Source organism: Chionomys nivalis, chromosome 25, assembly GCF_950005125.1.
Source record: "Chionomys nivalis chromosome 25, mChiNiv1.1, whole genome shotgun sequence".
Classification (NCBI taxonomy): Eukaryota; Metazoa; Chordata; class Mammalia; order Rodentia; family Cricetidae; genus Chionomys; species Chionomys nivalis.
The window spans coordinates 2,916,310-2,937,130 of record NC_080110.1 but is presented as its reverse complement, the minus strand read 5'-3'; the positions used below and the strand labels follow the sequence as shown (position 1 = coordinate 2,937,130).

The following is a 20,821-nucleotide window of genomic DNA, read 5'->3' as shown; positions in this document are numbered from 1 at the left end:
CTGTCTAGAAGAGACTGATGGCCAGGGCTCTGAGGGATGACAGAGCACAGGTGAGCAGTGGGCTGGAGGTGCGGCTGTCATCGGGGCCCAGTTCCCATGTCCCATAAATACGGGGGAGGGAGCGGCAGACCAGCTGGACCCCTCTGGGGGATTTCCAAACATGTTCCCTGTTCCGCAGCTGACAGGGTAATTCACAAAGAAACCGCCACAGCACAAGCATAGGCTTCTCACATTTTATTCTGACTTGGGTTTACAATAATTCCAAGGTGCCAGAGACCACTATCAGTGGATAAATTATACCTAGATAGAGGGAAGGAAGGGACTCCTCACCACTGAGAGACTTTGAAAGGACGCATTTGTCTACATCATGAACAGTTTATGGTGTGAGGTTGTCTGATGTCTCCACAAAGGTACATCATGTGTTTCTATTTTATTAGATTCTAAGAAACTCTGGAAATTTCAAAAAAAAAGGTGGATGGTCAAGAATAAAAAATATGATTTTTTTTAAAGCTATGTGTGTAATGTGCCTGGTAAATTAGTGGAAAGGGAGTTTTGGAAAGGTAGGATTTTGTGTGGTATAAAAATACTGTTAGTTTACCTAAGACTGATAATGAATTTTATGGGTAAATAAAACTTGTAAGACTTTCAAAGATCTGCAATTGTTTTCTAAAGAAATGTGTATCCCTTTTCAATTCATTTGCCCATTGTGTGCATCTGACAAAGGCTGAACATCAGCCGCCCGCTGTCCTGTGGCACCGCAGGTCAAGGAAGAGGATTGGTGCTTAGCGGCTAGGAGAAATGAGACATCACCAGGTGGTGGCGCATGCCTTTAATCCCAGCACTCAGGAGGCAGAGGCAGGGGAATCTCTGTGAGTCTGAGGCAGCCTGGGATACAAAGTGAGTACCAGGACAGCCAGGGTTACATAGAGAGGACCCTGTCTTGAAAAACAAAAACAAAAACAAAACAACGACAAAAAGAAGAGAAATGAGGCATTGTTCTTTAAAGTCTTCATTATAAGATGGAAAATGTTTTATAAGGTAAAGCATTTATTATTTCATTTAGGTCTCTCTGACCTTAGGAGCATGAATAGCTCAGAGTTGGCTGTGCTGACCACCAAGACACATGAGGTGGAGGCGTCCCTGCAAGCAGTCTGAAAGACTAGTAACACTGGACTGGACTTTCTCCAGCGGTATTCCTCTCGGGTACCTAGGTGGATATTCTTGGTGCATTTGGGGGTGGGGTAGAGCTGTGTAAATGAAGTCTACTGGTCTCTCTGCAGCTGTGCAGTCTTAAAATGTCACTCTGCACCCCTCCCCCGGCCCTGCTACAGAATACAGACGGGGACTCCGGACTCCATTTAATCCACAGCAAGACCATGCTGTTAGTATTTGCGTGTGCTTTGGAATGCATGGCACAGCAGCCTGAGACTGTTGGCCAACGCTAACACTGGGGCTTACTCTGCACTTTTTGTGAGTTAAAGATTCCCAGTAGGCTAAGGCAGGTGGATCTCCAGTTTAAGCCTCACCTGGGATACCGAGCAAGACTGTCTCAAAACAAAAGAATGTACAGCCCAAATGCAAAACCCAAATTCACAAATACTTTATAATAATATGAAAGGTAGTACCAGTTTCTTAAAACAAAATAATCATTGTAACTACATATTCATCAACATAAACTTTAAGCTTATTTTATCAGTGTTCACTCTGTGACGTGACTCTCTAAAGGAGAGGTCCCAAAATTAGTTCAAACTATACCTTCAAAGTTTGATTATAAAGCAGAAGAATTGAATGAAGTTTAAAAATGAGCAGAAATATCTAACTCTAAAGCACAGCCTCCGTGAAGACTGAGTAAGAATACCTCCTCCATATGCAGCAATCCACTGCTAGTCACACAACACAAACTCACCATGACGATCAACGCCATGTGAACTTTATTCCCTCAGCAGCTTAAATTACTAAATAGTCAATGGTCTTAAAGATTGCACTGCAGTTTTCTTAAGTGCTAGTGATCTGAAAGGGCTTCCTACTGACTAGCCAGGTGCCAGTCCGGTGCGTAGGATATTGGCCGGAGTTTGAGAAAAATGTTTTGAGACGGTCTCTGTCGATGAAGCCCATGATGAGATGCTAATGAGGTCGGCCACAACTTCTCCTTCGGAGGGACAACTGACAGGCAGGGTGCTTTACAGAGCCACAGGGCCACCTGCTCTTCCCAATTCCTAGGTCTGTGTTACATCACATGGTACTTATTATAGAAAAAGAAATTACGTTGTCTCTCTGTGTCTGTGTTGTTCTCTCTGGTTGCTATCTGTCTATCTCTTTTCACATACGCACACATACACTCACACATGCTCAAACACATGCTTACACATTCTGGAACACAGGCCTACCTACACGCTCACACATGTTCGCTTATACACATACATACATATGCATATACACTTGCGGGCACGCACATGTACACAGACGTGCATATACGTTCACACACACGTGCACACACACACACTACCTTGTGCCCACAAACACAGCTCAACTCATCTTCTGCTTTGAGGACTGTTTTCTAAAATCAGATCAAAGCTTTTCAACCCACGAAAGAGCAAAGGCCCAGAATCAGGAGGCTTTAGAATCAGGAGGACAGAACCGAAGCGGGAGGACTGCAAGAGAAAGGCCTGCTGGGGTAACGCGGTGAGCCCCTTCGCCCCGACTTCAGGGGTTACCTGCTGAGAACGGAAATTAAACGAACATTGGCACAGGGCAGTTTTAAACAAGAGGAGAGGTCAGTCTGTCGTTAGCTCAGCAGGGTGAATGCAGTCAGCTTAGGAATCGGTGACTGGCAACCTCAGCTCCCACGGAGGAGGGCACAGTTAACACTCAGGGAAGCTGGGCTGGTGCCTTCAGGTCATGGTATCGTTGTAGCGGGACACAGCTCTAAGACAAAGAAGGCTAAAGCTCCCTGCCTCTAACCTTGCATTGTAACTTAATAGTAAAGTACATGTCTGCTAGGTCTGTGGTTTCAACACAATTCATTGTAAACATCCTATATTCTTTCCTAAGTAATTTTAGAGTGTGAGCTTGTATCTATGTCTGTGTCAAATTATTTATTCTACAAAAAGCAGCACAAATACCGTTCATTGTGGTTCCAGCACAAATTCCTTAAAAAGTACATTAAGGCCATGTATGGAGTCAGGGTGAACCGCAGACAACCCTGGCGTAAGTCACACGACTGATGAAGAGCTTTGGGGACGGGAGGGGCAGCAGTGGCTGCCTTGTGTTCTCCTTCTGGGTGACCCTGCAACAGCTTCGAGGACCCGTTAGTCCCCCACGTCGCCATCACGGTCTCCAATAAGCCAGAGAAAATGGAAACTTAAGGCCAGCAGAGCTGTCCCAAGCAGGTCACCCAGTGCCGTCAGGTAGGGTATGGAGAAACTGTCCGGGTCCTTCCCTTTCCTCCAGAAGCGATGAACCATCCAGTCGGCGATCCACAGCAGGGTGAACACCTGTAAGAGAGAACCAGGCATGACCACTGTGAGCTGCATCTCCCTGCTCTGAACACGGCCATGGGTCTGAGCTGCTTGTTTCTGGGAGGAGCAGCATGTGGCTGGGTCAAGAACCACGCTTGAGAAGAGACAGCTAGTTAACAGGAATGTAATCCTTTCCTGACAAGAGAAGCCTGGACTCCAGATGCTGGAGCAGCCCACTTGTCACAGGTAGCGTCTCGCCTCCGTCCAGCTGTGGTCTGTGGTGTTTTCTTCTCTGCCTTGGGTTTCAAATGGCCAAGGACGGCCATTCTAGCTCTGGCCCCTTTACCAGGACGGAGCGTGGCTTGTCCAAATCTGAGAGACATGTGCCAAAGGTAAGATCCCCAGGGGTAAGTGCCAGAGACTACACACTCTGGGTCCTGGCACCCCTGTGTGAGGCTTACTTCCTTACTGCTCCACTGGCCAAGGTCGCTGGCAACCACATAAGGCAGCTAGTTCAGACACTGTTTTGAGTGTGTAGGGAGCAGAGAATATTAGAGTCTTGAACTTATGTGCTGTAAGATTTGGAATTTGGCTTGTAATGTCAGCCCTTGAGAGACAAAGAAGGTTTGCTGTGAGTTCACACAGGCCACAGAGTGAGTTCAAGGCCTGGTCTGTGGTACATAATGAAACTGTCTCAAAACTATTGGATTTGAATCTCAATTTGTTCTTCTGGCCGGTTCCTTATTAATCTGAGTGTCTATCTTCTGATTTGAAGAAAACAAAACAAGCCTCAAAGCAGAAAGGTACAAGGATCCCAGACCAGCTGCCAGAGCCAGTGGTTTGAAGTCCTGCCTCAGAGCGCCACAAGCTTTAGACCCAGTAGCAGGATCTGGTTGGTCTAGAAGCAACGCCTCTGCTCCAAAAAGGCACTCACCTTGCACCTCCCCCAAACCCAGAAAATACGCTGCAGCACAGAACGAGATGCTATATAGAGCTACAACTCTGCCTGACTCCTCAAGTCTTCCATAAACGCTAGCGCTGTCAGTTCAGAATCCGTGACTTTTATTTCAAAGGTAATTGGAACAAACATGTGAGCAGTGGCTCCTAACACCAGTGACGGCTGTGACATTTCACCTCCAAGCCTCTCTAAAATGCATGGTCTTGCCTTTGCTGTGTGTCCCAGCTATGAACCACAGAGGAAGGAGCCTGCTGTCATACGTGGTCACACACAACAGTCTTTGCTCTCTCTCCCACATTCTCCTTCCATTTCCTCTGCACCACAGGCCACAGAATCAAACCAACTTCTAACATGGTGTTTTTTTTTAAAAGCGTTCTGACAATGTTCAAACAGGTTTCCATTTTTAAAACATTTTTCTTAAGGTTATCAAGACATATTAGTGTTTTCTTGGACCTCTGGGTGTAAATTATGAGGATCATGGTATCAGAGTCTTCTTATTGCAACGTGTTTTGCCTCAAAGTTAAATCACTGATCAAGACACAAATGCTTTCCACACCAGACACCAAAGCAAGGGTGCACTGTGTCCTAACATCGTCTGCTCTCTATGAAATATGCATAACTTCTCTGTGTAAATATGCCTCCTCAAAAGGCAACTTTGTAGCCCTGGTTAATTATGCAAGTTATAAACGTACTGTCTGGAATTTAAATAAATACGCAAGCACAAGAATATATATTTGCTTTGAATGCTATTGACTTTCTATGTGGGCTGCTCCTCTGGGCCAGACCAACCCTTGCAGGCATTAGCGTCTCTTTAGTGCTGTGCCTGCCAACAGCAGCCTTGTGCGTTGTGTGAGGAAGGATGACTGCTTTGGGGGAGGGACACTTAGGAACATGACACAAATAAACCTCAGGAATAGAAATGAGCACAGTCCTTCCTAACCGGGCTCTGCAAAGGTTGAATTCATGTCCCTATAAGACAGCCTCCTCTAGTCCAGTCTCCAGGATGGGAAACGCTGCTGAGATCTAGTATTTAAATGTCTGAGGTAGTTCAAGGTTATCGTCAGCAGGAATTCGGTCTACTTCTGATCTTCGGATAAAACGTCATTCTGATCTGGTTGTTTTGTGGGGTTTGGGAGTGAGCGGCGCTAACGTTCAGCATCCTTTTCTCCTGAGGACGACAGTGAGAATTGTTATCAGAGAATTCTCCAGAAGGGAAACCTGGATGGAGAAAAGGTTGAAGGGGCTTGTCTGGGCAGACGCCGATTGAGAATGAGGTCCAGCTGAGGCTGTGAGACTCCAAAGGCTACACTGTTCTCCCATCCCACCCCGGCTCTGCCGAACAGTGCCTGGGGGTGACTAGGAAAAGAGAAGTTTCTTCCTGTGGATTAGTACACGATACAACAGGACCCAAGCCTTAAAGAAACACACACCCCCATACACACCAAACGAGGGACAGGAGCTTAACATTTTAGCAGCACTACAAACACCTCAATCACGAAGACCAACTGCAGATGCTCAGCAAATTTTGGAAGGCAATGTTTTTTTAAAGGCATCACTGAGCAGGCAAAAATCCTCAGAGGCCTCAGAGGGAGAGGGCCACAGGCATGCTGAGGATACTGGCCCTAAGCAGCCTTGAGCAGGATGCTTCACTGGGCACAAACCACACCCAGCCATCGGTGATCTAAGCCTCTCCAGCGGCCTGAGGAGCCTTCTAGGTTTTGTTTTTGGTTTCTGTGGAGGGAAGGGTTTATTCAGCTCACACTTCCATATCAGTATTCATCACTGACTGAAGTCAGAACCGAACTCGAAGAGCAGGAACCTGGAGGCAGGAGCTGATGCAGAGGCCATGGAGGGATACTCTCACTGGCTTGTTCCCCACGACCAGCTCTTGAGCAATACACGCCCACAGCAGCGGAAGCACTGGGAATGAATGCCGCATCTACTAACGGGGAAACCTGAGTCCCCAGGCCAACGGCCTGAGAACGCCACACACAAGCAGTTACACGACAGCACATGCGTGTGCTCCCGGAGCGTCAGACCACAAGACCAACAGTGCGCGGATTCATTGCTCTCGGGACTTAAGAGACACCCCTTCATCGATTCAAATGAAGATTTACTGAATAAATAAAAAATAAACTTAATAGTGGTGTGATAAAATTGGAGGATGAGAAAGCATTGTGGCGACTTCTGTAAGGACCTAGTTGTTTGAGAGCCTGACCCAGCCGCCCTTACTGGGCATTTAGGGCCTTTCTTTCCACACCAGGCTTCCCCTCACCCCACCACCTCGGATTCCGTATACGCCTTTCCTTTCCTGGCACGGTTCTGTCCTTTCTCACTCTGTGTATTAATTCAGCAATCTAGGATACTACATTGTGCTCTCTCTTGTAGAGAACATCTGAGCACACTTATTAAATACGGTGCTAATGTTTATTATCAAACAATTATAAAGATAATAAAATATACTCCGGCAGACAGAAGCTTTAATTTTTATTTCTATACACACTGGATCGATATGCACTTTGAAAGCCACTGCTTCCCAGCACAGACCCAATCTCCCAGAACACGGGCAGTCCTGGGAAAGCAGGGTAGTGCACACAGCAGACTCCAGAGGCCAGAGGCTTCTTCTGCCTTCACTCCCTGACCATCTTCCCCAGCCCCACCCCTCCAGTTCCCTGAAGGCCAAACTCAAACTCCACCCCAGGTGTTATTTTAATCTGCTCCTGAAGGAGGCACCAAATCTGTGAAGTTAAACCAGAAGCCAGAGGGGGAGAAGGAGGGGCAGCAGGAAACACTAAGGCTGGGATTATGGGGAGAGACCCAAGTTTAAAAAAGAATTATTAATGCCAAGGAAAATACACAAACAAGGAAATACAGCCAGAGCAAGCCATCTGCCTTACAATAAAAACATTAAAATAGTCTTAGTTGTATACTGAAAATTCATATTCTTAAAATATATAGGAAATATGATTATAATGGCCCTAAAGCCCTGACTTATAAACTTGAAGTTTAGGCATGTTACTTTAAAACGTACAAATAATGGCAGAAAAAGTAGCTAAAATATTTCAGAGTGATGGTGTATTTTTATTATAGCAGCATACCTTTAAATGTTGTTCACTGGCATATATTAATTATACATTCTAATGGTTGCATTATGTTTCCATGCACAGACATCCCATCCACTGCCTCTCTCGCCCTGTCCCATTTCTCCCAATCTCCTTCCATTTTCAGTCAGCACCCCTTCTGTGTGAGTGCGTGTGAGTGTGCACATGTGCAAGGGTGCATCTGTGTGCGTGCATGACAGCATGAGTGCAGGAGCGAGTGTGAATGTGCGCGTGTGCAAGTGTGAGTGTGTATGCGTGTGTGTTTGCATGAGAGCATGTGAGTGTATTGTGAGTGTAAATGTATTTGTGTGTGCGTGGTGTGTGTCAATGTTTCTGTGAGAACTAACGTGTTTCATCAGAGTTGTTTACAAGAGCATGGGTAAGGGGTTTGTTTACATAAAAGAAAATTTCTAAAATAAAAGTCTTCTACACAACAGAGAAAGAGGAGTAGAAATCTAAAAAGGAAATAGGTAACAAAACAGAATTTTTAAGTTTGAAGGAAGCCGGGTAACCATGAAGACCATGAAGTGTCAGACACAGTGAAAACTATGTGACCCTGTACGCACAGACATAATGTAGTGAACATTACATGACACTGTACACAAACATAGTGAACCCCACCGTGACCCCGTATGCACAAACATGGTGAACACCACCGGGACCCCGTATGCACAGGCAGAGGTCAGCGGATCACTGAGGCCATTCTAACTATGCTGTGCACTGTAGAAGTTCTGAGATTCTAACTACATTGTGCACTGTAGAAGTTCTGAGATTCTAACTACACTGTGTGCTGTAGAATTTCTGAGATTCTAAACACGCAGTGTGCTGTACAAGTTCTGAGATTCTAACTATGTTGTATGCTGTAGAATTTCTGAGATTCTAACCACGTTGTGCGCTGTAGAATTTCTGAGATTCTAACCACGCAGTGCGCTGTACAAGTTCTGAGATTCTAACTACGTTGTGCGCTGTAGAATTTCTGAGATTCTAACCACGCAGTGCGCTGTACAAGTTTTGAGATTCTAACCACGCAGTGCGCTGTACAAGTTCTGAGATTCTAACCACGCAGTGCGCTGTACAAGTTCTGAGATTCTAACCACGTAGTGCACTGTAGAAGTCCATCACGACAGGTGCCCAGCCATCCGAGTCTAAGATTTGAGGAGGTTTGTCCCTGTTACCTGTAGCACAGCAGCAAGGAGGTATACGACAACGAAGACGACAGTCAGAGAGGTGTGGCCGCTCTTCATCAGGTGAATCGTGTACAGGAAAATCAAGTGGCCGGGAACCACCAGGAGCAGAAGAACTTGGGCAGACTTATTGTTCACACCTACACGAAAACCACAGACAGCATTAAAGATGGTCCTGAAGGTCACTGCTGGGGTGCGGCTCAGCTGGTCTAGCACTCACAAGGTTCAAGCCCCAGTGCTGGTGGAAAAATAAATGACCCTAGAGACTGTGCATGGTAATCCCAGTCAGAGGACAAGCGTGGGTGTCTGTGACCCCAGCACTACAGAAGCTGAGGCACCCGCACCTTGAGTTCAAGCCCCCCTCCCCAGCCCGGCCCCAGCCAGACAGTGAGACCCTATCTCAGAAAGCCAAAACAACAAATTGAAGGATACGTTCTCATTACTATAGCTCACAGTATTACAGCAATTCAACTGCTAAGCATAAATCTCATTTACAATTCACATAATTCTTGGGAATTCTACTATTAGATGCAATTATAAAATCAAATAAAAAACGGCTGTTTAAAAACTTATTTTGAGCCAGGCATGTGGCGCATACCTTTAATCCCAGCACTTGGGGAGGTAGAGGCAGGCAAACCTGTGTTTGGGGCCAGCCTGGACTACAGAGTGAGTTCCAAGACAACCAGGGCTACACAGAAACAAAACAAACCTTGCTTGTGTCTACCATAGAAACAAGGAAAATGGGACACTAACAGCAGCCGTCTTTAACTTTCTCATCACTGACAACGCAAGGATGAGCCTGAGCTGCTCAGTGGTTAGGGGCACCGCTGCTCTTCCAGAGGACCCATGTTGGGGCTCACCATGTTCTGTAAGCCCAGCTCCCTAGCACCTAATGTCCTCTGTGGCCTCTGAGAGCACCGGGCATACCAGTGGGGCACAGACTCACTTGCAGGCCAGCACCCACACACATGAAAGAATGACCACAGCTTTTTGGCGGTCAAGTATCTGTTCATAAAACTGTGTATTGTTCCCCATCATTGGGTTGCCTCCTAATGTCCTGTTTCAGAGCAAATACCCACATTTTAAAGGGTCAAAAGGCAATAACATAGAAAGGAAAATCAATGTCTGTCCTAAGTCACAGGTGCTTTGTATTTGTACGTATGGTTCCTCTCTCTCTCTCTCTCTCTCTCTCTCTCTCTCTCTCTCTCTCTTCTTTCCTCTCTCCCTCCCTTCTTTCCTTCCTTCCTTTTTATTTTTTGTTTTGTTTTGTTTTTTCGAGACAGGGTTTCTCTGTCTATCTCTGGCTGTCCTGGAACTCGCTCTGTAGACCAGGCTGGCCTCAACTCAGGGATCAGCCTGTCTCTGCCTCCCGAGTGCTGGAGAAACGGCTCAGCTGTTAAAGGTTGGGCTCCCAACCAAAAATAGAAGAGTACAGTTCCTCTTTCTTAACCAACAGAGACAGGAATAAAGCGTGCAAAGGCCCCAGCTGCACGCAAGCACGCACGGGCTTGGGGACGCAGAAGGCCTCGTCTTCTGAGATTAGCTCAGCACAACCTTCACAAAGCATCAACTCAGCAAATGCTGCCCCTAGATCTCAGCCGGAAGCAGCTCCTGACAAAGCCCACACAACCCACCTCACACTTACCTGAGCCAAAGAACGTCCTAAACGGGCAGGAACACCCTGTGGGCTCTTCAGGCAGCTCTCCGGGGATGCTGTGTAAATGGAGGTAGGTAGAAATCCTGCTGGCCTGAATGGCCACCAAATTGCCACCGATACCTGAGACATTGGGAAAAACAATCAGGTGACCTTTCTCCTCATCAATCCCACCGTGGCAAGCCTCCTCCAGTCATGTTCTTGCCGATGAAACAAAACTTTCCCTGAGGTGTTGGTTTCTTTTTCAGATAGACAAACCAAAAATCATAATAAAAAAAAAAATCACCCTCATTATTTTTAAATCTGATTAGCTGTCGGAGGTGGAAGAACAGCGGAATGGGTAATTTATAAAAATCATTCTTGCAATCACTTCACAGAACTAGGTAACAAAATATTCATGTTTGTCACCTTAATGAGAGAAGAAATAAGCTGGATTTATTCAAATTGACAGGCTTGCTACTTTCTCAGCTCACTAAAGAAAACGAATGAGGAGCTGAATAAGATTACTTGGGGAAGTCCCACATTCAACCTAGAAGCGGCCTCTCCGTGACTCGGAGGCGGTAGAGTTGAGGTGAGACGAGACCCTCAAATCCTTTCTTCACTCACAGTCAGTGAGGAAGAGAAAACACATAAATTCCAAATTCTAACACCCTGCACGTGGGCCAGCACAGCCATAGCGAAGCTGATGTCCTAGACACGGGGGCTCCAGATTCGCGAACTAGTCACCCTCAAAGGTTTTCAAAAGCTGTTTCATAGACACAGCGAAGGAGGAGATGAGGGAAGAGAACCCTAGCCTACATCAGTAGGAGGGGGACCAGCAGCGTGCTGAGGAGATGAGGGAAGAGAACCCAAGTCTACATCAGTAGGAGGGAGACCAGCAGCATGCTGCCACGAAAGAAGGGCAAGGCCCACTTCACGCCATCCGCACTCAGCCACACCAAGAGGGCGGCAAGAGCCCGCTGATGAAGAAAAGCGACGCAAGAATACTGAGGACGCACAGTGCAAGCACTGCCCTAACCTCAAACAAAGATCTGTTCATGTCTGGGCACAAGTAATATTTACCTGTTTCCAGTGGTCTTTTATATACAGTGTCAAACATTTAATAAAACTTTTCAAGTTAGGAATAAAAGGCAACAAAGAAAACAGCGCATCGTGGGAGTTAGGACGTCAGCAAAACCAGACCCAGAGATGCTTCGGGTGTTGAGATAATAATTATCATTATCATTTGCCTCGGAGGAGGCAGGGTCTCTGGCAGTTCAGGCTGGCCTTGAGCCTGCTAAGGCCTTGAACTCCCACTCCACTGCCCAAAGCTGGGATTACAGGCACAGGCCGCCACGCTCAGATTCAGGGTCTGAAACCATTTGACAGTGATTCTAAAATAGCTGTGGTTGGCGCATTAACGAATCCGTCGGGGAAAGTGTATGTCACACAACAAAAGATGAAACACAGATGAATTAAAATATGAAAAATATATACCAGACACACATAATACTAAAGAAAACTGAAGAGGCATCCTCAGTGTCCAGGGGAAGCACTGCAGCTGGGAATATCCCTAAAAACACTGTAATGCTCAGCACCACCTGACCCACCTTCCAAAGCACCGGCGAGCTGGCTGCCCACAAACACAGAACGCAGGCTACGGGACACGTCTGAGTTTGGAAGGGCTGAAACATGTGCATGCTGGAGCCAAGTGCTGCAGTCTGGAGACTGGAGTGCAGGGCTACTGGAGCCGAAGTCAGCCTGGGCCGCACACGCCGGACCCGTCTCAACCAATAATCAGACTGTAAAGGCTGTTGACGCCAGCGGGTCACCACATGACGCTGTGATACACTGTGACGTTTAACTGTATTTCTCTAAATGTGTATCATGTTGACACCAGATACAAAATCAGAAACATTAGAGATGACTCATCCTAGCTTTGTGAAATACATGTGTGCAGTCATCTCTGTACAACAGCACACAGGTCTTCTCGCTCTAGCGGGACTTGGTGCCTTCCACACCCACTGCTGCCGCTCTCCCCGGCTTCTGGGGACCACGATTCTACTATGGTCAGATTCTAGGACGTTAACTCTCTCGGATTCTTCTGGCTGGCATCCCACAAGCCCTGTCTTTCTGTAGTTCGCTTGTTTCCTTCAACACAATATTCTCATTTCATTTACTTCGTCACAAGTGACCCGACTGTGTTCTCCTCTGACCCTCAACAGTGTCCCATTGTTTGTTTCTAACGCGTTTTCTTTATCCGCTCACCCACTGACACGCTTAGATTGCTTCCATTCCTCAGCTATTGTGAAGAGTGTTTCAATTAACAGGGAAGTGCGAACGTCTCCGACATATTGATTTCACTCCCTTTGGAAATGTCCCCAGAAGCGGGACTGTTGTAGCGTGTGGTCAAGTTACAGCTTTGAGAACCCTTCACACTGTTTTCCGGAGTGTGAACTACTTCACGTTCACACCCACAGAATACAAGGCTCTTCCCACAGCTTCATCCCTGCTTTTATTCATCTCTCCGACAACAGCCACTCTTTCTGGAGTGACATCCTGGGTCACTGTGGCTTTATGTATTTCTGACTGGTGCTGCTGGCCACGTGAACCTCTGAAGAACTGTCTATCTAGTTCCCGTGCTGGAACTGGGATGATAACATGAATTCATCGGGTCTCCACCAGAAAAGTCTAACACTGGTGCATGATGGGAACACTCTGCTGAACTCATTGTTACATTTCTTCTTACACAGCAAAGTGAACAGCTCACACAGGCTAAGGCTGCCGTTCAAACTGATCCTGTCACCATACAGGAGGTCAGTCCTTAGCCGGAATGTCATTCTGCAGTATGTGAGTATTAGAGAGGGAGACTTCTGGGTACAAGGAGTAAAAAACATTCTCAGATGTTGGGAGCAGTGAGACCCCAGATCCTGAATCTCTTGTAAACAACTTGTTTTCCCCTGATCTGAGTGCCTACAGCTGCTCTGAGCACGAGACCTTCAGGAGTTCCTGATGGCAGGAGAGTGGTTTCTGGTGGGTTTGGCTGGGGCGTGGCTATCTCTATAATCTGCCCATGAACACAATAAAGCGGGCATTCTTGGGGAATTCAAGGATGACCTGTGTCGCTGTCTCTCTGGCTGTGTGTGTCTGTGTATTCTAAACCTCCAGCTCCCTTGCCCGAAACCCGTGGACTGGGTAATAGCGCACAGAGCGCAGACCCGGGGGCGCGGTGCGCGGCACCCAGAGGGTTTCCGAACCAGGTGCTAAGGGCCAGCAGCTTTGATGAAGTTCTCCGCTGTGGACTGTCACTATGGGGGTTTGAACGGGAATGGCCCCCCACAGAAGGATCAATGTTTGAATGATCACAGACCCATCCTCTGAAACTGTAGGCAAGTCCCTAGTTAAACACTTTCTTTTATGAGTTGTCCTGGTCATGGTGCTTAGTCACAGTGGCAGAAGTAACTAAGATCTGCACCCACAGAGAATCCCAGTGTCTCAGGACGGCGGGGCTGCTAAGATCTGCACCCACTGGAACCCCAGTATCTCAGGACTGCGGGGCTGCTAAGATCTGCACCCACTGGAACCCCAGTGTCTCAGGACAGCAGGGCTGCTAAGATCTGCACCCACAGAGAATCCCAGTGTCTCAGGACGGCGGGGCTGCTAAGATCTGCACCCACTGGAACCCCAGTGTCTCAGGACAGCGGGGATGCTAAGATCTGCACCCACTGGAACCCCAGTGTCTCAGGACTGCGGGACTGCTAAGATCTGCACCCACTGGAACCCCAGTGTCTCAGGACTGCGGGACTGCTAAGATCTGCACCCACAGAGAATCCCAGTGTCTCAGGACGGCGGGGCTGCTAAGATCTGCACCTACTGGAACCCCAGTGTCTCAGGACGGCGGGGCTGCTAAGATCTGCACCCACTGGAACCCCGGTGTCTCTGACTGCAGGGCTGCTAAGATCTGCACCCACTGGAACCCCAGTGTCTCTGAGTGCAGGGCTGCTAAGATCTGCACCCACTGGAACCCCAGTGTCTCGGGATGGCGGGGCTGCTGAGATCTGCACCCACTGGAACCCCAGTGTCTCAGGACAGCAGGGCTCCTTGCTTTCTGATACGGCTGGGACTGCTGCTGGAAGATGGACTCTCTTCTGGACAGTTGAGGAGATGACTTGGAGGAACCAGCAAGAGGTGAGTTAATGCGCGTGGGGAAAGCTAATATTAGCAGCTTCCAGCTAATACTAAGTAGCGGGCCTGGGAATATATAAGATTACATTCACGCGGAGCAGTGGTAGCACACGCCTTTAATCCCAGCACTCAGGAAGCAGAGGCAGGGGGATCTCTGTGAGTCTGAGGCCAGCCTGATATACAGAGCAAGTTCCAGGATAACCTGGGCTACACAGAGAAACCCTGTCTCAAACAAACAACACAAAAAAGATGTTGTCTCAAAAACTAAAATACAGGTTGAGAGACTATGTCTGACATCTAGTAAAATTTTGGTATTCAACACATTGTAATAAAGCTAATTTATTGTGGAGATAAGAATTTAATTTTATTTTAATAATAACTAAATAAACAGAAAAACAATAACAAAAAAACCTATGAACTTGCCATTTTCCAGCAGAGAAGCTAATGTGTTGTTGATGTGACTGGACTAAAAATAAGAAATTTGTGTTATTTTTAAAGGCTAAAACTATGGCTTGATTTTAAACTAAAATTAGCTTCATAATTTCATTTTTACGTGTCATTTAGAAAGTAACGAATTCCACTAGAAGCAACTGCCTGGTGTGGTAGTGTGCACCTGGAAGTACAGCGCCGGGGAATTCTGGGTTTAGCTGCGTAACAAGGTCCTGTCTCAGGCTGACACAGTAAACAGGAAGATTTAAAATGCAGCTCCGAGGGGCTGGAGAGATTGCCCGATGGTTCAGTGCTCGTACTATCCTTGCTGGGGACCCTGGTTCAATCCCCAGTACAATGTCAGGCCCCAGGGTCTCCGACACCTCCAGCTTCTGAATGCACCTGCGCTCACATGCAAAGATGGTTCTGTACACACATAACTGAAAATACATTTAAAAAACATAAAGAAAATGTCATTTAGGACAGATGAGATGGTTCCGCCCCCCAAAGGAAAAACTTGATAACCCCAGCTTGGGCCCTGCACCCTGGGCCCCACAGGTGAGGAGAGAAGCAAACCCTGAACACTGTTCCAGACCCACATACACCACACACTCTTCCTTTGGGGAGTGCCCAAAACACTGTAGGGTATGTGGTGTGTGATGTGTGTGGTCTCTTTTGTTGTTGTTGTTTGTTTTTGGTTTTTCGAGACAGGGTTTTTCTGTGTAGCTTTGGAGCCTGTCCTGCTCTTGTAGACCAGGCTGGTCTCGAACTCACAGAGATCTGCCTGCCTCTGCCTCTGCCTCCTAAGTGCAGGGATAAAAGGTGTGCGCCACCACCGCCTGGCTGGAAATGATTTTCTTTAAAATTATGTTTAAAGGCCACATGGCCAGGCAGCCACTAAAGGCACAAGAATGCAGAGCTCCGTTCTCTGTGGATTCTGACCTTGGGTCCAGCACAACGCCCTCAACACAGCCCAACACTGCCACGACTTCAGTGGCAGGAATCCCTCTGATACCTCCTTTTTCTAATGTGAAAATAACGACAATCCTTATAATGATACTGAAATAACCAAATAATGTACATATCGAAGACATTCAACACAATTATGAACACAGTGATGTGTGTTAATTGCCACCACCAACAATAACAAGCAATTTACACAAACAGCATGTTCCTGATTCCCCACGGTTCCTATTGCAGGTCCTTCCCTTCCCCCATCAGTTAAAAGCTAGCAAGGAACTGTACTGCTTTTCAATTCATTTGGTGTCTCATTTTAGACACTATGATGTTCAGCAAGCCCTGGGAAGCAAGCCAGTAAGCAGACTCCCTCCCTGACCTCTGCATCAGCTCCTACCTCTAGGTTCCTGCCTTGACTTCTATCAGGGATGGACTGTTACCTGGAAGGAGAAGCCTAAATAAACCCTTTCCTCCCCAAGCTGCCTTGGTCATGGCGTTCATCACTGCAACAGAGACCTTAATAGAGACAGACGATCTTACTGTGTACTTCTGGCTGCCCTGGAACTATTTTGATGATGATGATGGCCTCAAACTTGAGACATCTACCTGCCTCTGCCTTCTGGTGTCCATACCAACCTGACATGACTTCTGCTTGCTTGCTGAATTTCGTGTGTGTGTGTGTGTGTGTGTGTGTGTGTGTGTGTGTGTAACCTCAGGTGTTTGAGAAAGGGTCTCTTTCTTGTCATGGTTTTGTAACTGTGTATCCTAGGCTAGCTGGCTACAATCTTCCAAGAATTCTCTTGTCTCTGCCATAGGAGAGCCAAGAACACTGGTACACTCTATGGCACCCAGCTTTTACATGGGTTCAGGGGCAAGTCAAATCTAGGTCTTTGACACGACACTCACTGATCTCTGGCCCCATCCCCTGCCTAAGGACTTGTCTGTCAGGAGCTTATAACAACTATGCTTTTAAGCCTGGAGTTTCCTAGTCATAGCTCACCTTTGACAGCCAACAGCAAAAGTGGAGCACCCCGTACCTAGCATGAATTGTTACGTGCACAAGGACAATGACTCACTCCCCTGATACCGAATTAATGCATCCCAGCAACTGAAAGTGGGGGTGCATTTGTCCTGTAGAACTGAAGCACTGCTGCCGAGATTCTGGGGAGCAGAAAGGAAGAAAATGATTAACGGGGGGCCTTGTGATCATTTATGGACCTCTGCTCACACTCTCAATATGCAGCAGAATCTAACAGTAAGAATGGATTTGATACAATGCAGAAGATTGCAGGTGACACTTTTAAACAGCAGGTATTTCCACAGAATGCACACGCTGCAGTAAGTTTTTCCTCCCCTTCACTCTGGGGACTCTCTGGGGTAATGTTCCATCTGGTGCTTTATTAAACATGGAACACGCTTCAGTGCAGATATAGACAGGGTACACTATTGGGCTTCAGCCAATTACCATCGCGGTGATTTTCCTGAGACTGACCTATTGATGATCACTTGTAGCTCTCTCTGAGAGCCACGGATGCCTGGGTAGAAATCTACAGAAGCACCGTTTATCACTTCCGTGTTACCATAGGTGTGGCAATGATGTCATCTGAAAGCCTTCCTCAGTCACTTTAGAAACGCACTTGCGCTGCTTCTCCAGATGAAGTGGATACAATGTTACTAGGGAAGAGACTAGGAAAGTAGCAGCTTTTCATGGTCTTGTCAGGGTTGCCCATTATAGTTTTTAATTACGGCAAAGTTATTACCTCGGAATAGCTTCTTTGATGTCAAAGAATGCTTCCTTGGTACTGTTTTATACACTGTTGCTTTTAAGATCTTGTTATTAACGCAGCATCTGAATTATTTAAGTTCTACAGATACTAACTGCATTATTAAAGCTAGCAGAAAGCATCTAAAGATAGTCTTGTATAAATTAAAAACATCAGTAGAACCAGGCTGTCAATACACTAAGTAGTGAGACTCCTTGGTGTCCACGGGACTGATGTGAGGTGTAGCGCTAGAAGAAGCTCCTGAATGGTAAAATACCCGATGCTAAGATGGGATGACTAGCAGCTCGCCTAGGGTCTCCTCTACAGCTCTTGCTGTTTCCAGGAAGTGTTTCACACTCACATCATGGGCTGTATTTCAGATTCTATCAAGATTTTTTTTTTTTTTTGCACATTTTCAAAGGAACCCAATACAAAAGTTCATTTCCTTAAAAGGCAAACTATGCTCCTAATCCTAGCCTGGTCAGTGATCCAGCACCTTCCACACGAGTCCACATGATCACCCTCCAGGGCTCCCCCATCAGCGCCCAGAGGCGATCATCCTCAGTTTCTAGAAATGCACAAGGATGGAGAGACACACCCTCCGTTTTCATCTGCTTCAAGGGCAGGCAAACAGGCACATTTAACTCCTACTCTCCACCCCCTTTTATTTACTGCTTCTTTAGAGCACACTGTGCAGAAGCTGGCTAATAACTGACCGAGTCCCTCTCTGTATTTTCCACCCTAGCTCATGATCTTCGAAAGAGGGCAGAAATAGGTTCAAGTGCAGGGGAGAAATACTGTATTCCCTTAATGTATAAAGTATAAATATTCTCTTTACGTATATGTAATATAACCATGTGGTAAATATGTATAACTTTATACTATGCAATATGTATATAATGGATATAAAAAGATACATGTAATGTTTATTTATATAGCCATCTTTAGGGGAAGATTATTTTAAATGGCTCCTTCAGAAAGTGATAATGAAAAAACCAAACCAGCTTAAAGAACACTGTCGTAGTGAGAACTTCCCACCCAGTATGTAGAAATGAGTTAGTACCATTGAGACAACCCGCTAATCCTTAAAATGGCCACAAGTGGCTCCTTCACCCCAGGGCATCTGCCCAGCATTATGGCTTTCTTCTTTCTGCACCACGGCATGAAAAGGTTGAGAAACACTGTCCTGGGGGAAACGTACTCGGCTCAGACGAGTGAGGCTGTCAGTTGTAAGTCCCTTCTCCTTCATCTCCCTCCCCACCCCTTAGCCCTGTCTCCACCAGACTCTCCTCAGGGATCTTTCTCACTTGCTCTAGCACGGCATGGCCGGCCTGTCTTTCCAAGGCTACGTGGAAAGGATTTATTGAACTCAGGTTGTCGGGCTTGGTGGCAAGTACCTTTCCCCACTGAGCCATACCACAGGCCCTCAGCTCTTTCTCCTGCCTGAAAATAATTCACTCTTGAATCCTCATCTCTCTCACTTAACATCTAAAGATGCTTTGCCTAGAGATTCCTACATAAAGAGTTTGGGGAGCAGAACACACAGAAGAGCTGAAAAATTAATATTAAGCCATTTCTCTAGTTATAAACAAGAGAGTTATTAAGGACAGAAATAAGTGTTGCTACCATTGCTAAAACTTTTATATAAATGGAAGGAACCATTTTTCTCCTTTTGCCTCCTTAAATATACCTTAACAGTTCCCTCTACCGTCTACGGATTTGTTTTATGATCTAGGCTGCGTTATTTAACATGATAATTTCCTCTGATTCAGTGGCATGTAGTTTACAGCAAAATGAAAATTTACCCCTTAACTCATACATTTATTCGCTCACCCATCGCCAGATCTCGACACTGTGGCCATTACTCAGGGTTGGAGGAAACAGAACTCGTCATTCAGAATAAACACGGGCTGCCACGCAATCGCTAAAGGCTTAGGTGGGGGTGCACACAAAGGTGATGAACAACTCTGGCCCTCGCCTTGCAGATGCGCCGCTGCAACTGCATCTGGATGGGGGCAGGACTGGGGGGGGCGGGTCTGGATGGGGGGTCCGGAGGAATGGTCAGTGCACTGTAGATGCGCGAAGGAGAACCAGAGCACGGTGTGAAAGTGGGGCGCCTGGCTGAGAGATCACAAGCCACTCAACAAAGGGGACTTCATTCATTGTGGGCAGGGAGGTGGGGTGACCCTGAGTGGCAGAGTATTGGGTAGACCAGGCCCAGTGGCCAGTGTGTTGGGCTAAGTAACTGATGCTTCATTCTCCAGGAAACAGAAAGGGAACTCTGTTCTTAGAGTGATGGGCAAAATCTGGTTTGTGAGGAAGATGATGATGATTATATCTTATTATTTACTTTGTCTGTGTGTGACAGGTACATGCTATGACATGCCTGAAAGAGTCAGAGGACCACTTACAGGAGGTGGTTCTCTCCTTCCACCATGTGGATCCTGGGGGATTGTACTCAGTCTTGGTGGCTAGTGCCTTACCTCCACTGACTACCTCACCAGCCAAGATTATTTCTGATAGCAAATAATCACAGGATAGAGTTGGAGAGATGGCTCAGCCCTTAATAGCACTGGCTGCTCTTCCAGAGGTCCTGAGTTCAATTCCCAGCAACCACATGGTGGCTCACACCATCGGATCTGGTGGCCTCTTCTGGTGTGCAGGCAATCATGCAGGCAGAACACTGTATACATAACAAATAAATCTTTTTTAAAAAAGGTTTACATAATGGCAGGATGAATGGAATGAGTAAAGGACCAGCCAGAGAAGTAATTTATGGAGATCTCCTCAGGAAAACTACTGACCAAATGTAGGGATAAAAAGGCAAAGCACCCTTCTTCTACAGCCTTCCCTCCTGGCCCCACTGAAGCCCCCTCTCCCTAGAAGGCAACTGGCCATGCCAGCCTGGGAATCAGGGGGGCGATCTTCACTCCCCTTCCCGTCCTTCAGTTCCAATCCTCTGTCTCATGTCCAGTAGGCACAGCCGTATCTGATGGGGATGGTGGACGTCATAGAGCCAGCACAGCTGTTTGGCAAAGATCCAGCAAAGCTGAGCCGCATGATGGCCGCCGTGCCACCCATGGTCTCCATCTCCTCCTCTTGCATTCTTGAGAGACTTTCAATATTGGTGCCAGTTAGGAATGTTGGACTGGC

The 20,821-nt window shown here is 46.8% G+C and overlaps 1 protein-coding gene across 3 annotated transcripts in view; it reads right to left on the bottom strand.

Annotated features, from left to right (window-relative positions):
- Positions 1–227: 227 nt before the first annotated feature.
- Positions 228–20,821, bottom strand: part of Slc41a2 (solute carrier family 41 member 2) — a 71,830-nt gene continuing 51,236 nt past the window's right edge. For all 3 annotated transcript variants that reach the window (XM_057757579.1, XM_057757578.1, XM_057757577.1), the window contains exons 9-11: positions 10,347–10,478; positions 8,693–8,841; positions 228–3,494 (exon numbers count right to left, since the gene is read on the bottom strand). In XM_057757579.1, the coding sequence (XP_057613562.1) occupies positions 3,309–3,494; positions 8,693–8,841; positions 10,347–10,478 (467 nt within the window). In that variant the 3' untranslated portion in view covers positions 228–3,308. The remainder of the gene's footprint in view (positions 3,495–8,692; positions 8,842–10,346; positions 10,479–20,821) is intronic.